This window comes from Emydura macquarii, unplaced genomic scaffold (genome assembly GCF_026122565.2).
Source record: "Emydura macquarii macquarii isolate MOO-44397 ecotype Brisbane River unplaced genomic scaffold, CSIRO-AGI_Emac_v2 contig_3295, whole genome shotgun sequence".
Taxonomy (NCBI): Eukaryota; Metazoa; Chordata; order Testudines; family Chelidae; genus Emydura; species Emydura macquarii.
Window position 1 is genome coordinate 3843511 of NW_027133432.1, and position 22446 is coordinate 3865956.

A 22446-nucleotide genomic window follows, 5' to 3' on the forward strand; every position below is an offset into this window, starting at 1 on the left:
ACGCTTTTAAAGCAATTTTTTTTGGTGGTTAAAATTTAGTTTTTGTCAATTTCCAGCTAGCTCTAATTGAGATCATTAACATCTCGTTACCGGAGGGCAGCATGAGGGCTTCTTTGAAGTGAGCAGTCATTGGATCAATCCCGATAAACTGGTGAGATAATCAGCATCCAGAGATTGTCCCTTTCTTAAACTTTCCCTTTAGGTTGTGACAAGAAACATTGGTAGTAGCTGGAGACCTCTGATTTGCTTGATACTACTTACTCTGGCTTTTGACCTGGGCACAGGACTGAAATTGCAATAATATTTTTGGTGTCTGATCTTCTTGCAGTGGACAGAGGTTAAATGTCCATACAGTTTCTTTTAGGACTGTCAGCAGCCTTTGATACTGTTGACTGCAGTTGATTAGTTGATTTGACTTTGTGCCCTTGCTCAGACAGGTGTTTATTATTATTATTAATAATTAAATACCAGTGACCTTGCGTAGTTCCATGTGTCCTCTGACCGAGATCTCAGAAAAGTAGTGTTGGGCTTGTTGGTTCTAAAAGTTCTGTGCTGTCTTTTATTCTGTCACTTATTCTATTCAGTATGCATGTGAGGCTGCTGAGGAAGATAGTGAGATGATTTAGACTGTGATGCATGTGGTACACTGATGATATGTAAATCTGTCTTGTAGCAAACTCAAAGTGTTTTCTTTAGTGGCTCACCAATATAGGGACCTGAATGAAAGTTAGCTGGCTGAAGTTCAGTGTAGACAATGCAAATGAGCTGAAGGAATCACCTAGGGAGTATGATATCGATGGTATTTAGCACTGGTTATTGAAAAGTTCTCTCCAATTATTTTTTGAAGCTGATAACTTGGGAGTTCTTTTGGCTCACCTGTTGCTTGTTGATTTCCAGGTATTCTAAAGCACCATTTTAATTTTTGTCTGACAAGATGCTTGTGACTTTTTTCCCCTAGGGTGTGGACTTTGCTAACCCTCTGTAACTTTACCATGACTTACTGGAATACTTACTACATGTGGCTGTTCAAGACTGCTAAGAACCTAAAACTGGCATATAATATAACATCTGCCGATTCTATGGTTTGATGTACCTGCAGGAGAATGTATTACATCAGTTTTTTGAAAAACTGTATTGGGTACCTATTTTTTTCAGGTACAACTCAAGATGTTGACAGTGATCTATAAAGCACTAAAAGGTTTGTGTCCTGATTATCTGAAAAATTACTTCTTGTCCTTTGCAACCTTTGCAATTATTATAGCTAATGACAGGTGCTCACAAAGCACAGTGTTAAGTATGGTGTAAGTACATATATACACACTAATAGTCCCCTCATTTGAATATCTGGGGACTGCACGCAGGATTTTCTCACTTGGGAAATCTTGGCAGTGGAATCTGCTTCTGCATAGTCTGGCAGAGCTGGTGTGTGTGGATTTGGGGAGACTTAAATGTGGAATTGTTTCAGTTGTTTTCATATTTTGTGTAGTGCTCACAGAAATTGATGGGCATGTTTTTAAAAAGAAAATAACTTAATGGAGAAACTAATTTGTTTATCTGAAGATGAGCGATGGCTGGGCAATGGGATATGTTGGATGGGGAAAATTAGATATATTTTCTTTACAATGGAAGAGTATTAAATTTAGAATACAACTAGATGTGGAGAGTTAAGGGGCACCTCTGAAAAGGACTTGAAAAATTTGAATCAGGGAAACAGATTCTCTGAGAAACATTTGTCCTTTCCTGGCCTATGTCTACTTTAGGAAAATGTTATGTTAGGAAAATGTGTTGCCCAACATGAAGTTAAACACAATTTTGTCCTCAATGTGGACAAGATCAGTGAAGCTTATGTGTTAGCTGATTCTGGTAGTTATGTTCTCATCATTCTCCGGGGGGAAAACTGATGCAAAGAAATTATTGCTGACAAGACACATATCCCAGTTTTCCTAACTGCAACTTTTTTAAAGGTATGGTGCTCCAGCAGACACACCAATTCATTCATGAGTTTTCTTTTTCTTGTATTGCTTTTGCTTTTTTGTTTATACCATTAGCTATTTGTTTTCTATATTAAAATCTTAGCCCCCCATCCCCAATTTCCTTCTTAATCCTGCAGTAATTTGTTTCTTGTATTGGCTTCATTAAGATTAGACTTTCAAATTCTCAAGGATTTCTATCTGATTGGCAAAGTTTTGAGAGGTTGTTCAAGTTAGCTGTATTGGCACTATTGGTCTTGTCATCCTGCTTTTCCTTTTGTTCGGAGGCATGCATGTCTTCTGATAATCTACTATTATTTCCTTCATAGCCTCCATATCTAAGGATTTTATACCCTTTAATTTTTATTTTAGGCCCTTTTTGACTAAGTTTACTTTATTGAAAGCTCCTTCCTAAAATGTTCCTGTGTTAGTTTTTGGTACCTTTCCTTCCTTGAGGATGTTGATCTTAATTTTATTGTTTTTACTATTAGCAGCTCAGCTATTGTTATTTCTTGACCAACTCTTGCAGATCCATGGTCTCTGCCCCTGTAGGGAGTCCATCAGCCATTGCCACCCATGTAGGGAGAAATGAGCAGTGTGGAGTCTACTCCCTTCTTGAGTCTGGGGTATCAGCCACAGAGTGATTGAGCTCCTGAGCATGTCTACACTGCAAGCAAAGGTGTGATTATAACATGTGGAGACATACCCAGGTTAGCTTTAATCTAGCTAAATTGGGTACCAATAATAATGAAGTTGTGTTCCACAGAATTGTCTTCACGGATAATGATTGTCACAATAAGAGATGATGCAATTTTAGACTGATTTTGCTAAGCACTGAATATCAGAGAAGAGCAGGTTATAGGAGATAACCTTGGATTAAATGACCATGAGTTGATCCATTTTAAATTAAGTGGAAGAATAATCAAAATTATGATTTTTTATTTTAAAACTGCAGACTTTGCAAAATTAAGGGATTTAGATGAAGTCAACAGACCGGAAGAGCTCAAGGACTTATATGTGGAGGAGGCTTGGAATTTCTACATATCAACTGTACAAAAACCATCTGAAATTTGCATGCCAGGCAAGGTGGAAAATACTTGTAGGGAAAGGCTCCAGGCACAGCTACCCTTAACAAGGTTATTAAGAGTAAGCAAAGAGTCAATAGGAAATGGAAAAAGGTGTCAATCAACAAGAAAGCTACATTGTGTAAATTAAAAAAGTAGGACTAAAGAGAGACACACCAAATATTCAGGGTGAATAAACTCTTGAAAGGAAAATAAAGAATTTCAGGTTTTTTAGTTATATAAATAAAAAGAGACTAAGAAAGGATAAGTTTGAGTCACTAAGCAACATGGGAAGGAAATGAAAGATAATCTAGGTGTGGCCCAAAACCTAAATGAATACATTGCCTCAATTTTCAATAAGGATGATAATATGGAACATTTGCACGAGGGCAGTACCGCTGATGGAGATGAATGTCTAGAAATGCAAATTAGCACATCTCTGCTAGAAGAAAAAATTAAAGAGCTTGATATGCTCTAATTGGGGGGACTGGATAGTTTCTATTCAGAATACTGAAAGAACTGGCACATGAGACTGCTAGTCCAGTAGCAAGTATTTTTAATAACTCTATATATTTGGAGGTAGTACCACACGGCTGGAGAATAGCTAACATCATACCTATATTTAAGAAAAGGAAAAAAGGTGATCTGGGCAGTTACTGACCTGTTCATCTGCCCTTAGTAGTATGCAAGGCTTTAGAACAAACTGTGAAGAAAAGAATAATTAAATCCATGTTGCATTGTCATTTACCTCCATGTATTTAGCAAAGGTCGATCATGTCGGACTAACCTGATGTCCTTCTTTGATTTTTTAGATAAGGGAAGTGCAATAGATTTAATATACTTGGACTTCAGTAAAACATTTGACATGGTGCCACATGGGAAATTATTAGTTACATTTGAAAGATGAAGAACAGTACAAGAACTATACGATGGATAAGGAACTGGCTAAGGGGGAGAAGGCTCAGGGTTGTTCTGAAAGGTGAATTATCAGACTGGAGGGAAGTTACTAGTGGAGTTCCTCAAGGATTGGTCTTGGGACCAATCTTATTCAATATTTTTATGAAAGACAAAAAGTAGGTGTATGCTAATGAATTTTTTTTTTATGATACGAAGTTGGGAGGCATTGTCAATACAGAGAAGGATTGGAATATGAGACTGGAAGATCCGGATTCAGGGCCGGTCCTAGACCAAATGGCGCCCCAGGCGAGAAGCATCTTCTGCACCTCCCCTGCTCTTATTTTTATTGCATTTGTAGTCCGTTTCATGACTTTGGTGGACAATTTGCATGCATGGTTCATCCCTGTCATATAAAACAATAAGTTTGCATGCTAGGATCTGTAAACCTGTATTTATTCATGCCATATATAAGCAAATAAAAAAAATTGTTTCCTTTAAGCTTATAGAAGCTTTTACATTTTAAGATAAGTAAAATGTACAAAAAATTGAACTGTGTATCAACATTGCGTGGACAAGTATTAAATAGTGTTACAGTAGGTAAAAGCCTTAGAATGTTAGCCTGAGTCCTTTAATTTAGAGGATCACTTTTCTTGCCTTTGCCTTATATATTCGCGACGGCATGGCTAACAACATTTTAGGAAGTTCAAGGTAAATGTAGTTCTCAGAAAGTATGGAAGGTTCCAGGAGATTCTACAAAGGTCTAGAACATTCTAGGAGGTTAGTGAAAAATGAATCCACATATGGAATATCTGAAACATTTTACTTCAAACATTCTATTTTCCCTTTTGTCACTAACAGGAAAAAAAAAAAAAAAAGCATCCCAAGCCATGCGCTCCCCAAGTCTGGCACCCTAGTGGTCGCCTGGGTCACCTGCCTCTAAAGCCCCTGAGTGGCTTATGGTGAAGGAGTGGATTTCTTCCCTAAATCCAGAGGATTTCCCCTGCCTGGATGACCTTGAAGAGTAGAGTGACAGACGTGGGATGAAAACGGGAGGAATTCAATACTGCATAGTGCAAGTGCACTTAGGATCTAATAAAAATTTCTGCTGTAAGCTGGAGGCTTATCAGTTGGAAGCAACAAAGGAGGAGAGAGATCTGGGTGTGTGGGTCAATCACAGGATGATTATGAGCCACCAAAGCTATGTGGCTATAACAAAGGCAAATGTGTTCCTGGTATCATAGGTGAGGTATTTCCAGTAGAGAGAGATAAGTATTAATGTCCTTATACAAGTCACTGGTGAGACCTCATTTGGAATAATGTGTACAATTCTGGTCATTCATGTTGAGGAGAGATGAATTCAGACTGGGACAGGTGCAGAGAAGAAATACTAGGATGATCAAGGGAATGGAGGACCAGTCTTGAAAGTTAGCTGGAGGAGCTTGACTTGTTTATTCTAGCAAAAAGAAGGTGGGGAGAGGATATGATTGCTCTTTAGAAATACATCAGGGGGGTAAATACCAGGGAGGATGAAGAGCTATTTCAGTTTAAGGACAATGGTACAAGAACAAATGGATGTAAACTGGCCATAAACAAAATCAGGCTGGAAATTAGTTTCTAGCCATCAGAGAGGTGAGGTTCTGGAACAGCCTCCCAATAGAACAACTTTATTTTTGAGCAAGAATAGGACAAACTTCTGAGTGCCATTGTAAGATGAGGTAGCTTGTAATGATAGAGGGCAGGGCTCAGCAGTCCTGGTGCTCACTTCCCATTTATGTCTTTTGTTCTTAAAAGCTCATGCTTCAGGGCTTGAGCCGGCCACCTGCAGAGGTCAGGAAGATATCCCCCCTCCATGGTGTATTCTGGATTTTTTTTAAAAAACTCCTTCCTCTGAAGCATCAGGTGATGGCCACGGCTGGAGATAGGATGTTGGATGAGGTGGGCCAGGGCTCTGAGATGGCACTGAGCTTTCTCTTTCTTAGGTGCTTGGCTGGCTTCTTGTTCACATGCTTGGGGCCTAACGTGTGGGATTGGGAAGGAATTTTTCCAAGGTTAGATTGACCTTGGGGTTTCTTCACTTTCCTCTGTAATGTGTGGGTGCAGATTGGCTATATCTTACTTAATCATTTATTTGCCATTGCAGAGTCCTCTGCCACTGGTGAACCTCAGTCCCTCCTATTCTCTGCCTCTCATAACAGTCTAATCTCCTTCGGGCTATAATACTCTGTTCTCTTCTCAGTTATTGGGTTTAGCATGCACTGAGTGGTGGTGGCCTGTAATATGCAGAAAGTCAGACTGGATGAAAAAGTGATCCCTTCTGGCCTTAACCTCTATGACTTTATGGGCTAGTCACTTCCAAGGCTCCCGGGTGGGCTTGTACTCAGGTGGTTTGCCTGTGCTGGAGCCCATGTTTCACTATTACAGTACTACAGCCTAGACCTCACACTCCATTACAGTACTGGAGCAAACTAGATTAAAGCTAGTTCAAGTATATCTACACATGCTGCAGTCACATGTCTGGCTGCAGTGTAGACGCCCTGAGTGGCTTATGGTGAAGGAGTGAATTTCTTCCCTAACTCCAGAGGATTACCCCTTTCCTACAACAGGGTAATACATACATAGTGCTATCCAAGGGAAGTATTCTTCTAGTCACTAATGACAGGATTTGTCATGTCTTAATGTATTGTAGTTACATCTTTGTATCAGTCACCAGAAAGCTCTTGGTAGGCACTCATGTAATGTGCTGATGTGTGTGGTTATAAAGTGTAAAGAGGTTTCGTGTGAATGAGGCGGTCATACCACATCTTTCACAAAGCAGTTCTGTTGTGAAGTGAACTTAAATAGACTTTAATGAAATGGAAAATCTTTCACTCTGGTTTTCATGACCATCAAAATCAGATCGATTTAGCAAAGGTGAATTGTTGCCTTGTGGTGAAGCTGACATTCCTGGTAATAAAATGTAACAGTGTAGGCCAGGTTTTGCTTTGAGCTAGCACACCAAGTAATCTGCATTTTCTTTTTAAAGATGTAAACAAATTCTAGCAGGCTATAGGTTCGAAGAATCAGTCCTAGTTCCATTGATAATAATATGAGTTTTGTCACTGACTTCAGTTTATTCATTTAGATTTATAGAGATGCTTAAAAAAATTTCCCCTGGCCATAGATGCTCTAGGCACTCTTTAAAATACATCACAAATAATATGTCCTGCTAATTCTTCCTCACCCTCCTTATTTTCAAATGCCAGGTGGGAGGAGCGGAAAGATGAAATTTACAATGTGCCCTGAATGGCTACAGTGTTACGGGAACCAAAATTTGCTCCTGAGTTTAGTGGTATCTTTTAAGGATGTAAACAAATCCATCCTAGTTAACGTTTAACAGATTTAATTTCTTATGGCATCCTAGCTTCTTTCAGGCTGTGCTCTGCAGCCTGCTTGTTTACTTCTCTCACTCTCATCTTTGTGATTCTGTCTGCTCTGCCCCCCCCTCCCCGAATGTAATGCCTTTCGATTACCAGTTTGCCAAGTAACCATCCTCTGTTCCATTCAAATCCCCGATGTGCTTCTTCCATAATGCTCCCAAGAACAAGAAGTTTGTTTGTCTGTTTGTTTGTTTGTTTTTAAATTAAAAAACCCTATCCAAGATGTTCCATGGGGTGGGTTTCCCTGTGCATCGTCACTTTTTTAACTGTCAGGCTTTGGGCAGATTGGTTTTATTTTTCTTGCTTGTATAGTGCCAAGGACCTCAGGATTTAAGAAAGAACAATTTAAAATCATTCTGCCATCTTGAAGTCTGTTCCATTAAAAAAACCCCCAACAAATTAGGGTATTTAAAGTAGTATAGTTGCCTGTTAAACTTCTTGTGATTTTTTTTTTATTTTATAATAATAATTTTCTCAATGTCTTTTTTGTTGTATGAAAGACCTACACAAATTAAAAGTGGAAATTGTCTGACTACACAAGAGAACCAGTGAAACTGTACATTTGACAAAAACTCTGTCACATGCTTGGAAATTGAAAATAGACTAATCAGGTCCAATTTCTGGCTCTAAAGAAACAATGTACAAGTGTGTGTACAGACAAACTTATAAAGTGCAGCTAACTGCTTTCAGTACTGTAGAGTTCTCAGCACGTTGGAAACTATAGAAGATAAATGTGTCTTAATAGCCATGAAATAACACAAGGAATACTGTTGTGAATATATTTGCTATGTTTGGTTCAAGAAAAAGCTCCATTTTAATTTATCTGAAGCTGCTACAGAATTCCTAATAATCTGCAATGGAGTGCTGAATGTTGTCATGGCATTTTGTTTGCTGTAGAGTACATAGACTATAGTCTTCGATTGAATAAGGAACTAGGCTGGAAAAAGAGGAACTTGACTGACAGTTATTGCCATTAAATAACCTTTTTTCCCCAATTTTGGCTCTTGTAGGGATTGGCAGTATCTTTCCAAAAGTACTGTAGAGTGCTAATTCAGGTGAAAGTTGCAGATCAGACTTTTGTATCATTTTATAAAATGTGTATACAGTAGGTTCTTTAACAAAACTGAACCACATAATTGTTTTTTGCTATGTTATATATATGCCTGCTAGTTTGTGTATCTGGATGCAATCATTGTGATGGGATACCATCTGTTCTTCAGTGCAACCAGAACAGTTTTATTTTTCAGTTGGTTTAATTAGTTAATTTAGCAATCAGTACAGTGCCTTAATGTAGTAAGATGATAGTTCATAGATCGCTTCACACAAGTGTCTACTTCAGACCTCTGGTAACCATGTTAGAAATTGCAACACCGTATGTTACAGTTTATAGAACTTTCACCATGTGCCTAGGGTTCAGTTGGGCAGAGTACTTGCTGGCAGAATGAAGAAAATCAGGAATGAGTTTAAAAATGGTTACCTTTTAATTTTTAAAGTCAGTTTTAATTCAGTATGCATAAGTGGTAGGATGATGTAATAAGTTACCCTTATGTGGAGTCTTTCACCTAAGGGATTTCTCAGCACTTTACAAATTCAATATATTATAAATATTGACTGATTTTTTTTTATGATCAATATCATTGAAACATTGTCTGGGAGAGGAAGAAATAGAGCTGATAATACTGTTGCTTTTTAACTGACTTTTTTTACCTGAGGGGAGTGTTTGCATTTTTGCCATCTTATGCTGGGGCCCCAGGATGCTGAATTTTTTTGCCTTGCAAGCTTCTTATTGCTGGCTGTCCACATTTAGCAGGAATTAGCTTTGGATGTCATCACTGCTATATAAGGTGAACTGTTATCTTGTGTGCTTGTTTTCTTGTCTTCCGTGTATTAGTTTTAAGCAAACAACACTTGCTATTTTGTCACCTGACTGGTTTTCAGTCACCAAAGGAAATAATTAAGGTTATCATATATAAAAATGTGCATATAAATTTTTGTATACTACTGAAAGAGAGCTACTTCTGTTTAACCCTTTACAGCAATTCAGGACAGGAAGTGAAAAATCCTTTTCACAGTGGAACTACCAGCAGTGGTCAGTGTAATGGAAAAATGAGGGGACAATATTAAAAATATTACTAAAATGAATTAGAATGACTGTTACATATGAAGTTAGATTCCCACTGGAGTATAGAATGGAATGTCAGTAAAAGAGTCAGTATTCTAAAGAGTTAACTTTCACTTTTTTGGGGGGTGGAGTGTAATTGGCAGAATTGCTGCTCAATGTGCGTATAATCAAATGTCAGTATAAATATTTTAAACAGAATTTGACAATTAATGAAAAGATTTGTTAGCATACAGTGCTGCAATGCATTTTGATTGTGAAAACACACACTTAAAGGGACAATCAACTTGCAATGTTTTTGAAACTGACACAAAAAATTTTATCATAACGTACCATTTTGAAACGGTATGTCCTGAAATTAAAAAACGAATGAAAAAATTGAAAAGATGATTACATTTTTGCTCACTTGTTTGTTTAGAAACAGCTTTTGAGTGAGCTTGAGAGCAACACCACCAATTGGACGAGGGCCTGCCCTTCATCTCCTCTTTACTTTCTGTGCACGCACCTGCTTTGATATCTGTTCACTTTCAGTTTCAGCTCTGCTTCTGCTGTCACAGGGTTCTTGCAGTGTTTGGGAAGGGTATGCAAAACAATGAAACTCACTATATGTAATAAATGTCAGATACACAAAATAAATTGAAAAAGTGGGGAAGTCTGGAACACCTGTTGTAGTAATGTTATGGATGACTTGTAAGAACAACAGGTACACAGTTTTACAATGAAAAATATAATTTTGACAATATTCCTTTTAAAATATAACTTTTCACAGGTTTTTTTATATATTGAATACAGATTGTATTTAATTTTTTTATATTTTAAAACAACAAAAACATAGTTTAAAAAAATTTGCTCAACTTGCTTTTCTCAATGACACATGCCAAGTGTCATACAAAGTACAAATTAAGAGTCGATATACTAATAGAGATGGGCATATTACTAGTGCCCAAGATGGATAGATTCACGCAGGAATTGTTGTTATGCGGTTTCTTAGTCTTAAAAGTCTTCTAGGTAATTGTGAGTGTGATTATTAAAAATGTTTATCATCTGAGTGGTCAGATAACAGGTCTCAAATATTCGTCTGATATGTTTTTGGTTATCATTAGTGTAACTACATTTGTGAAATGGATTTATAAGTTCACAGAACATTTTGAACAATAATTTACCAATAAGCTATGAAATGGACTGCAGAATATATGAAAAGGCAAAAGCCTGAATAAACAAATGAAGTCAAAGCCTGAAGATACTAATTTGAGGGATTGGGTTTCAAATTTAAGTAGAGATGATTCGTCAGAAGCCGAACTGTATCATGCAGAAACTTTGGCAGTAAGAGATACTATATGTTAATTTCAGGATGTATTTTGTTGTGCAACATGGTTACATCTGGAGTACTGGCAGTGTTCCTCATAAAACAAGGCTTTCCTCTGGTTTTAATGGTTGTGTGACATATCACTTAAGTACCAACCTGAGCAAGCGTTATAAAGGAAAATGATAGGCTTGTGAAAATGAATGCCTGCTTATGCCTATAAATAAACTTAAATGTTTAGCAGCTACACCCATAACAATTGGACTGGGAGGTCAAGACTGGCTCACAGTATTTAAAGATCTATAGAACTGTGGTATGTATGTGATCACATTTACAGAAGTTTACAAAAAAAAAAAAAAAAAAAAAAAAAAAAAAAAAAGTGGCTAGCAGCCAGGTTTGAGTGAATACAGATGTTGTTCTAAGGGATTTACTGTATGTTGCTGACAACACATGACCAGGATAATCGGATGTTGTGGACTTTATGGAATGTGGCTGAAATTTTCAAGTAAACATAAACCAGACTTGACTCTAGACTGTAGAACATAAACTTTTCTCTAGCTTGTTCAGATGTTTAAAATTTATAATCTGAATATGAGGAAAAAATAGAATCCGAGGCTTTTGTTATATTTAATACAATTTTTATAATAGAATATATGCCAATAACTTCATTTTTATGTTAATTCTAGATGCATACACCCTAAAACCACATGCACACTGGCGTAGTTACCTTGAAACGATATGTGTATGTCCACCCCAATGGTCCACTCCAGGAGTTTCCAGTAAGGTCTCAGGTCTCCAGCTGTCACATGTGTGACTCATGTCCCACTCCCTTCTCACAGGGGGGTGTTAAGGCTGCACAGCCTGCCTGACACTGTGATATTTCCAGCAAGCCAACCTAAAGGTCAGCCTTTCTGTTGCTCTCTCTCTCCAAGAGCTCTGAATTTTGTATCACCAGTAGTTACAAGTTACCACACAGCTCTTTCTAAGCAAGCCACTTATTCTTAAGATCAAAGCTCTACAGAGAAAACACACAACACCTTCCTCCCCCGATAAACTCACACTGAACATACTAGGAGTCATCCATCAGTCTTGTTGGGCACTATTAAGCCAAAGTCTTTCCAACCCTTCTGCAAGGGTTGGGCCCCCCCTTGGATAGAAGGTCCTGTCTGCTGGATAAGAAATAAGGGCCTGTGCACAGGTGCCGGAACTAGGATTGCAGGAGGGAGGGGGGAGGTGCCACACCCTGTCTTAAAGTGTTTTCCATTATATACAGGGTTTATAGTTTGGTTTAATGGCTTTCTGCAATAAAAATTGTGCCAGCACCCCTGGGCCTATGTCAATTCAAGCTCATTCTTTTATACTAAAAACTCTTTCTTTGTCTCCTACTTCCTAGAAAATCTAGTTTGGACCAATATATGTAAGGCTCTGCCGGGAGTGGTACCTCTCTAGAGTTGTTTAGTCTCAGTGACTCACCTTAATTACCCCCTACAGTTTTTAATTCCTGGAGTGGTGGTAACCCTCCCCCATAAATGAACAGTCATACATAAACTATTTGTAGTTTTAATACAATGGCCCTGAAAGATATTGCATGTGTCATACACACATTTTAAGATTATATAGATGTTAGGTATCGTGTAATCTTCGTAAGACTCCTCAGATTTCAGTCTTTTTTTATAGAAACATTTCCTTGTTTTAATATTTAATAATTTCCCATTTAAAAACTATGCCTATTTTAAAATGCAATTCCACTTTGAGAAAAGGCTATGTATAAATGGCATCACCTCACTCAACAAATCTGTTTCCTGTGTGTATTCAGTCAGATCTGCTTGTATTAGTGACAGGTTTGTTGGTTGGTTTGTTTTAAAAAGTCACTACTTTCACTACTCCCAGCCATGCAGAACCAGCACAGTACTGGAGAATGAATAGAAGGTTTTGTTGGTTTTTTTGTATTGATGTCAATGCAGAATTACTAAATTGCAGTTGTCTGTGTGATGACGTTGTTTTCAAATTACGCTTGACTATTCCTCTGCAACCACAGTGAAGATGAACTGCCCCAGATATACCTAAAAGAAAGCTTTGACTTGTAGAGCCTTTATTAGAATCCAGAAAGCACATTGCCTGACTTTAAGATCCTTGGTTAAGTTTGCAGGTCTGGCTATTAGAAATATCACATATTTAGGGGGAAATCATTTATTTTTTTTAACTGAGCAAATTTGATGTGGAATAAAGGAGAAATACTAAGAATGGCCAGGAGAGGGGTAGATGGGAATAGCTTCAGTATTTTGGAGAAAAACAAAACATGGACGTGACTAAATGTGTCAGTCAACTACCCTGATTATTTTGTATGTCGTACTACTTCTCCCTATTTCACCTGCCCCGTGTCTTCACATGTAAGATGAGGAATCTGACTTTCTGTGTGTTTGTACTATGGGGCACTCCTGTAATATAACAAATTTAGCTACCCTAGATACATCATATTTCAATACATCCTTTAATGGTGGTGGAATCTGAGAAATGTGACTGTTGTGCTATAATTAGGTTAATCTTTCTATATCATGCTGATACTCATTTGCATATACTTCCAATACTGAAATTAATTAAAACCAAAGTAGTATATCATTAGTTGTTTGTGATGATTAAATGTTTTTAAGATGTAAAAAGGATTTTTTTGCAGTTAGTAAGCTAAATAACTTCTAGAGGTAAATACAGTATAATGCCATGCTCTTTGAGACTGTGCTGCTAGCCAGTGGCAGAGGACCTCATACAGATAAGCTTTCCCCTTTCTGCACACAACACAATCATCCAGAACTGTCTCTGAATGTTACAGGTATTGAAGTTCCTCTAGCCCAATCAATGGACCCCTAAACATTTCGAATGAAGGTGCGGACCCTTTTGGAAATCTTAGACATAGTATTCAGACCCACAGAGGTTCGTGGACCACATCTGAAAAGCACTGCTCTAGCCCAAGGAGGTGGGAAGGGGAAAATTTGTAAATTATTCTTCAGTTTAAGGAGTACTTTTGTATCCTTCATAGGTGAGGTTTTTTTGGTGGTGGTATTTTTTATATTTCTTTGAAGTCTGTTGCCAGTTTAATGATTCCTGATTAGCAGGTTATTTTTAGAAAATGGCCAAATAGTAGATCATATACTAGAGGTTTACAAACCCTGATGTTCTAGAGGTGACTGAAGTATCTCTCTTGAACATGTGAATGTATGTTGAGGGAGAAGGAAGAAACTGACAACTGAAACAAACCTGATATAGATTTGTAATCTATATAATAGAGATTATGAAGTATTAAAATAGTTGTCCAGAATGAAGACTAATTTAGCATATAAAAATGGTGGTGTTGGGCTTATTCAGAAAATCCAAACCAAGGCAGAATTCCTATTTAATTCAGTGGCTGCTGTATTTGTTGAGTAACTGTAAGTTGAGCACTTTTTTAGGTGCCTAACTTTGGGAATCCATGTTTGAAAATTTTGGCCTTAGATCTTCAGCCTTTTCAGATGCCTGTGTTTTTGCATAACAAATGGTGCATTTTGAATTCAAGACACAGTTTAAAGCTGCATTTAGAGCATTTGGACAGAGATTACATTCAAAGTTCTTTAGTAAATAAGGCATATATTCAGGTCTAATTGCTCCGTACTAGAACTCAGTGTTTTATATTCTCATTTTATATACTCTGTATGGAATAAAAATACTAAATTTAAGTTTTATACAGTAGATCAGATTTGTATAATTTTTTTTTTTTTTTTTTTTAAACAGGAATAGTGAATAGCTCCGACGATGGAGGATGGGAAGCCTGTTTGGGCTCCACACCCAACTGATGGGTTTCAGATGGGGAATATCGTGGATATCGGCCCTGACAGCTTAACTATTGAACCATTAAACCAGAAAGGCAAGGTAAGACAGGAATAAGGAATCCTTAAAGAACTATATCATCATGTAGTACTCTGCATAAAGCACAACAATGGGAGTCAGTTTCTATTCCCAGCTGTTTCTCTGAGTTCAGCAATTCACTTTGCCTCAACTTCTGCAGTACAAACAATAATGATCATAATACTGAATTCTGCAACACTGGCTCCCACTGGCAATGAACACATAGTTCTGGTTGTTATATTTCCGTGTGTGCAGTATCTATAGTAAGTAACTGAATATGTGTATGTCTTTCTGTATAGTGTTACTTTCCCCATATTAAAACTCAGACTAGCTCAGGGTCTGTGTTAGAGATGAAGCTTCCATTTCTTTTCTTCCCCAAATACTTGCCTTTATAATGGTCAGAAATCTAGGATGAATTATAAACATGAATTTTGGTTGTATTGATGTCAGATTTTTTTCCTCTTCCTTCTAGCTGCACCGTTTCAATAAAACTAATTTTATAAGGGAAAATATTTTTCTTCCTAAATGTCTGAAAACATTATATGTTACCTGATAGATAATTGTGAGGGATACTAAATAATAAATTTTGAACCTACAGTGTCTCAGCTGTCAGATGTGTTAAGACTAATGAGACATGAGTACCACTAACATGGGTCCCTAAAGCTCAGTAAGACCAGAATGCTAAGGATAAAATCTAAAACTTGTAAACGAAAAATACCCATTGCAGATATGTTGAGGGAAACATTGGTAATTGAAGGAATAGACCTATATGCTGGGAAACCACAGGTTTTTAGGAGTAATTTAAGGAATTTATTAGCAATAGTTGCATTCCATCAGTCTCCTCTGGAAGACATCTTTAAAAGTAATATGGTCTCAAGCCACCGAGTCCTCTTTGGATGATATTTTTGATGGTATTCTCTTAATTTGATGTAATGGGTCTGTTCAGTGTTGAAAAGGAGATGGATTCCATGTTGTAACATATGTATTTTCAAATTGTTTGAGTTTTCACAACGTTTTTCACATCCAGTCATCTTAAATTGAACATCAATTTATGACAGAGAATATCTTGGTATTATAAGAAATTTTGTGCTACTTGTTATTTTAGTTCAGATATCCAGCAAGTTATGTTTTTACATTTTATTGGCAAGATTAGGATTGGTAGCTGTGTTTTAAAATCTTCATGTTTTGTTGTTTCTGAAGATTACTTAAAATGGGTGCAATTTCCAAGTTCCCCCTCATTACAACTTAATTTGTAGGAAAGGAGAATACCCTCATTTTTTAATCAGCTTTCTCACGTTGACAACTTTAGGGAATTTAGTCAGAGGTCAAGAGGTGATAGAGCAGAGCTTCCTCTTCTGGAGGACATGGGTGTATATCTTGGTAAGAAACCTGAATAGGAAGCTGGTTGTCTGTGTTCGATTAAAAATATAAATAAAGCATAATGTCATCTGATCTCGTTCTTCATGGTAAGGTCCACAGATAGGTACAATGAGCACTTGAGCCTACTTATACCTTGACACCAGAACCTGAGCTTTCAGGCAAGAGCGTACTGCATGTTGTGAAGCTACTCTTAAGAAGTCTGCAAATGCCCTAGACAAATTATATCTATATATTTCTTTTCATGTACCCTGGGAAGGTGTAATAGAGTTTTCTTGCCACACCTAAGAGCCTGGGAAAGCATTGGGATGTTGTCCCCAGCTGGTACTGCAGGCCACCGTGCACTAATTATTGACAATCATTCAAATATGTTTCATGCAGATACATGGGGCTTTGGTCCTTGGGATCAAATTCTCAGGGAAATCTGTTCCCAGCTATTTTAATGGCACACTGGGAAACTTTATGGAAAGCTGAGGCTATTCAGAGCCAACAGAAAAGTCAACTTACAATCCTGATTCCTGTCACACACTATCCAAAGGAATACAGGTCTTGTGGCAAGTTGAAGCAGTCTGTGAAGTACATAGGAGCAAATATCCCAGTGTCAGCAACCTGGAAAGACCATGACATGAATGAAGTAATTCAAAATCTACTTTAAATTGGAGCACTGCAATCTACTCCCCATTCTGTTTCTACCCTCAGAGAATCGGCACAAGCAGAACTCTATCTGAAACATCTAAATAAATTCTGAATGAAAACTTGTCTTAAAAGCATTCCCATTTTACTTTCCTCAGACAATTCTTATGTTTTGCAGATGAATGGCAGTTGTTTCTTTTCCCAGCTTCGAACATTACCATACTATTTTACATGCGCTCCCCAGGTCTCTCTCCAGGATCTTGGTAGCAATTATACTCGCTTTAGGAAAGAAGAGAGTTCACTTATCTCTTCCTGGACAGTTTTTTCTGATCTGGGTTCTGGATGACTGAGAAAGCTAACGCAAACACATGGAGAGAGATGGTTCCTGGAGAATCTTGGTTTTAGAGCAAACACAACTGGTGCCGAGGAAGCCAATATAGGCCTGAACTGAGGATGAACTATCAGATAAAGGTCTCCTCTCAGAAGAATGTTAACAGAAGATGAAGATGGTCATAATAGAAAAAAAAGATGCAAACCCAATTCCTGTTGGATCCTTGGGAATTCTAATCTGATACACAAGCGTGCTCTAATGTTCCAGATTTTGTATGATACCTATCCTGTAATTCTCTGGTATCCCTTTTTCATCACTAACTCATCCATTGGTACAGCTATAGCTCCAATTGTGTATTCTCTTCTCCTGCAACTGGTGAATGCAGAGAATCAGTTTTGTTTTTGTTTTAAAGACCCTGAACTGAATTGGGAAGATGTGTTTGATGGAGACAGCACAGCATTCACCAGCTACAACACAATATTTTATTGAGATCTTAGCGCACAGCTTCTTCCATGGATAACAGACTAGTTCCGGTCATGACACCCACCTTTTTGGAAAATGGACTTTATCCCTTTTTAGTCAGATGGGGAAAAAAAACCCAGTTCTCATAGCTATGTGCTTTGAACAGGGGGATTCCAGCTGTCTCCCCTGTGTAGGCTCCTGTGTAGATAGTCCATTCAGAGTCAATGGCCCTGCTGGTAGCAAACTCACTGAATCATGAGGAGAAAGCCATAAAATGCTGATGGCCTTTGATGGCTCTGTTACAGCTTTCCAGACATAGCTTCCTCCCTACATGCCAAGTTCCTACTACAAAATGGATGATCTAATCCACGTGACTGTTACAATTACAAATAGCATTCATAAAACCAAATGGAATTCATAGCTGGACCCAGACATGTTCCTCCCACTGTCACACTGCTCGCCAGTTGGGAGATGAGAACACCAAGGCTTATATGGCAAAGTCAGATTCGCAGAGTGGCCGCTGCTCTCGGAAATACATTGCTCATTTTAGGTCAGTTTAGTGGGCTGGTGAGTGACCTCTTTGCATGTGGAAGTAGTTAATGAAATGCTCTACAGCCTCCCTGTCAGGATCTGGGATGTGGGATGGCATCTTACAAAGCTTGTCAAATTCCCTACTACATATATGCTTTTCCACAGGTCCTCAGGAAATTAGAAAAGATAGGGATGAGAGAGAAGCAGTGATACGACTTAGACCTTTTTGGCTAGAAAGGCTGTAGTTCTCAGGCTTGATTAATCTAGTGTTGGATCTTTAGATGCCTCTGTCACACTGAGGAGGTCAACTATTGCAAGACCAGCAGTCCATCTGGACTTGACATGTTTAAAATTAATACACAAATGAAGTGATTATTGCTCTCGTGGACCCCAGATGAGAAGCCAACAAATAAAGTTTATTCTTCTGGCTTCTGCAAAGTCCATATTTAATTACAATGATATGTCAGTGATGCACAGCCTTAAGTTCCTCCAGGAAGCTTTATTGTGGGTGTATGAATGTCAAAGCAAAAAGGTCAAGGATCTGTAGCTTAATGTTCTTAACATATTAACAAAAGGGAAGTTAGAGCCCTGGTCTACACTTATCTGGAAATTTATCGGCAGTTGATGGGAGTTACGCGAGCTACGCAGAGTAGCTTGAGTAACTCCCGTCGACTGTTATGCTTCCCTTCTGTGTGCTGTCTTCACTGCACTGTGCCGATGGGAACTGTGTTCCCGTCGACAGAGCGCTACACCACTTGAGGAGGTGGATTACCAGTGTCGACTTCCTGATTGATTGAGCGGGTCTGCACTGACCGTTCAATCGATCCAGAAAGATCGATCTGACAGCGGTGACTTTGCTGCCGACAGTATAGACATACCCTTATACAAATTCCAACGTTAAATACCTCCTTAGGTCACTGCCCTTATTTCAGCCTATTCCATTCCTAGTGGTCAGGTGGAAATAGGCGGGTCATCTCCCTGTTGGAAACAGTTCTGCCCTTCAGCACCCCATCCCAAGAGTTTCTGGTCCTCCCCTTCTGCACAGTGAGTGTGGGGACCTTGAGCAGTCAAAGTCTAATCTAGTGGGCCTGTTGCCTCAGGTCGTGGGCCACTGTTGTTGTAATGTTCTTTGGGAAGGTGTAGGGGAGCCCGGGCCCACCTTCTCCACTATGTTTCAGTCCAGGTCCCAATGGTGGGCAGTTACACTCAACACCTTAGGGTACTAAGCTGCCACCCTCCCTGGAGCACTTCCTATCCCTGTCTCCTTTAGTTTTAGCAGTAAGTCACTTCTATCAAGGCTCTGTCCTGCCCACTCAGTCACTTATCTCTCATTTGTAGGTTTTCACTGGTCTGTGTAGTCAGGTCTCATGCAAAGAGCTTTCTGGGCAGTACTTTCCCCTCAGCACTCAGGGCAGCTGTCTGCTCTCTTCCTCTGAGCTGCTCTGCTCCCCCTTTTTAAAGCCCTGCCTCCAGTTTGTGCAGGCCTCGCAGGTGTGGCTGGGTGGGGCCACCGGGGCTGTTCCTTATCTCTTTGCTCTCCAGTGCGGGATTTGTATACCCCACACAATAAGGTTAAAAAGGTCTGCAAGCTGTTAGAAGCCTGAACAATAGGATTGTTTCAGCTATCCCTCAAACAACACGGCTGATAACATTCTACATCTATGCCAATAATCTAGACCTTTCTGGAAGTGTTTACACTGTTGTTTATGTAGGAAATAAACTTTCTTCCTAGCCTGACGCAGTTAGGTTCACTGGGGATTTGGAATGTTGCCCTTTCCATATAGGTTAAAAAGAAGAAAAAAAGCAAGTTTGGGCAAAGCGCTATGTTCTTAATGACTGGAATTCTCCTTAAATAGAAAGCACCTCATCCCAAGTATAGCACCAGCTTCTCAGGCAGATGAGGGATTTACACAGTAATCCATGATACTAAACCCTGCATCTTTGATACAGGCTGCATATTTTTAATAACACTAGTAGAAAGTTAATTTAAGTTTTAGAGTCTTTTTTAAAAAAAATTGACACTTTGAAAAGATGTCATGCACTCCAAGATAGAATAGTTATTTTTGCTGCTTAATTTGGATGATTCATTTCCTTTGATTGCATTTAAACCTTTAATTAAAAACACTAAATTTTAATATTAACTTCTGTTTGCTAAAATTTACAGTTTGCAAGTGCTCTTCCTTCCTTCCTCTGGAGAAGGCTTCTTTTGATTTACACTACCAAATAATTGTTTTCCAGAGCCAAGTGTATGAGATTACTTGAGTCCACACTTCTGGTGAGAGAAGTCAGAATATCCAGAGTTCAAAGTTATGAGCTAATAAGTTATTTTTAAAGTGGTTGCAGTGCAGCATATTTGAATAATTAAGTATTTTGTGGTGATGTCCCTGTGTAGTCTTTTGAAATTCCTTTAATAGTATTTCCTATGAATAATACTCTCTCAATTTCTCTGAGTGTATCCGAAACTTTTTCATAGTACAAGGAACTTTTACTAAGCATGATAAGAATACATGATCTCTCCTAAAATAAAACATTTTTAAAAAGTGCAATGCTAGGGTAAGAGTTTCCTTGGGAAAAATATTTAATCATGAGGTTAGGATAACTTGTTTGTTTTAAAATCTAATATATTAAATTACCTGTCCATAGTAGTTGGAAACATGTAAATTTCATCTGATAAATGGAATCACCTGGAAAGTAATGCAGTGATGGAATTGTGCCATGCATTAGTTATTTTCTTCATAGACATATCTGAAACTAAACTCATATTCTAAACAGGAGATGAGATAAATACTAACTACTGATTGAAACTCCTATTTTCTTTACATCACTTAATATTTTAAAAGTTAAATTCAAATGGGATATTGTAATAGACCACTCAGCTTGGAGGGAAACTCCAATAAGGCATAAGTCCATTTCCGTGTACTGTGGCATGATCCTTATGTCCCCAAAAGCATTTCTAGTACTTCAGTTTCTACTAATGATTCCACCCTTCATCTTGGAAAAGATGAAAGCAAAAGCATCATTCAACCAAAAAGGGACTTGATACAGTATGAGCTCTTATTTATTTTTCATTAAATTTATCTACCATATGTCTTCAAAGACTTTTATATACTAGCTCTTAAGACAGAGCACTGGAGACACGGAGATATTGTTCACTCCCTTATTGACTGCTCTGGTGGAGCTGGTTTTAGATCTGTAAAATGTTGAAAAAATATGAGCTTAGTTTTGCAAAGAGAGATTCAGTTGAGTAGCTGGATATCATAACTCATTCTCTTTTTGCAAACAAACTAAGTCCTCACCACAGTGTGTTTACACTTACATTACATTTGAGCAGACATGGACAGTTAATGAAATTAAAGAATTTTGAGAAGTCAGATTTTCCTGTACACCCAGTCTTGTTCTGCTTTATGTGGAATGAACAGGTTGAGTGCTGAGCTTTGTCTAGAATAGAGGAGGCAAGAAGGAAAACTAGTATGTATCTACTGTGACAAGATACAGTGCACCTTTAAGTTCTAGGGGACTTCTATCTAATATGCCAAACCTCTGAATAGCTATCTGCAGCATTCTCTGATGCCGTAGAATCCTTAGGGTTCTCCGTGGCTGCAAAACGCTCCACTGAATAACATTTGTATCTAGCAGGCTATATAGATTTCCTGAGGAGGTCTAGCTAATCTAGATTCTGACCATCTCCAAGACTGTGTGTAGCCCTTCCTCTAGAATGTTTTACCACAATAACAATGAGAGGTCGGAGGTGGGGAAAGAAAGGGAGTGTCAGGACAAGAAGTGGTCCATGAAGAGCCTTCTATACCAGGGAAGGAAATCATGGAAGCTTTTTTTATTATTTTCCAACTGGCAACACTTACATTGGTTTAGAGACACTTTAATGCTTCAGTGTAAGAAACCTGCCACTTCAAAATTGATTGGAGTTGTGGCTTCTTAATGCTGTGTGCAAATTTAGATCCTGTGACCTACATTATATTGTGTCTATTGTAATCAAGTAAGAGGAGTAACCGTCTATACCTGTCTTAGACTATCACAGAAAACAAGATGTTTGTCATGAGAGTGTCTCACTGAGCAAAGTTTTAAATAGATATACTTAAAATGCTAAGATCATTACTTACGATAGACAAAGATCTTGTTGCTTGTCTTTTGCCATTTAGATCAAGTAGTCTACTCTCACTGCCTTAATCCCCTTCTCCCTATGGAAATTATCTTTGTAACAGCATGGCAACTGTAACATTCATTGGTACAACAAGGTTTCTGGTCATTCATAGATAGCTACAATTCCCTAATGCAAATCACCTTTGCATTCTGTATCCAATCAGATAAATGTCTGAACAAAACCGTGTAATTTGTTTTAAAAATGCAACAGCATGTCTGCACACTGTGGGCGCACTGATAGATCTGTTCTTGCATGTTTCCCTTTCCTTTTTTAAAACTATATAAATTACAGTTTCTGGAGTATTAAAG

General features: G+C 38.2%; 1 protein-coding gene across 1 annotated transcript in view; it reads left to right on the forward strand.

Moving 5' to 3' along the window:
* The first annotated feature begins 705 nt into the window (after nt 1–705).
* The window catches only part of MYO6 (myosin VI), a 116612-nt gene continuing 94871 nt past the window's right edge, over nt 706–22446 (forward strand). Inside the window, 2 exon segments of the mRNA XM_067532704.1 lie at nt 706–1198; nt 14532–14669. Coding sequence (XP_067388805.1) covers nt 14553–14669 — 117 coding nt within the window. The 5' untranslated portion in view covers nt 706–1198; nt 14532–14552.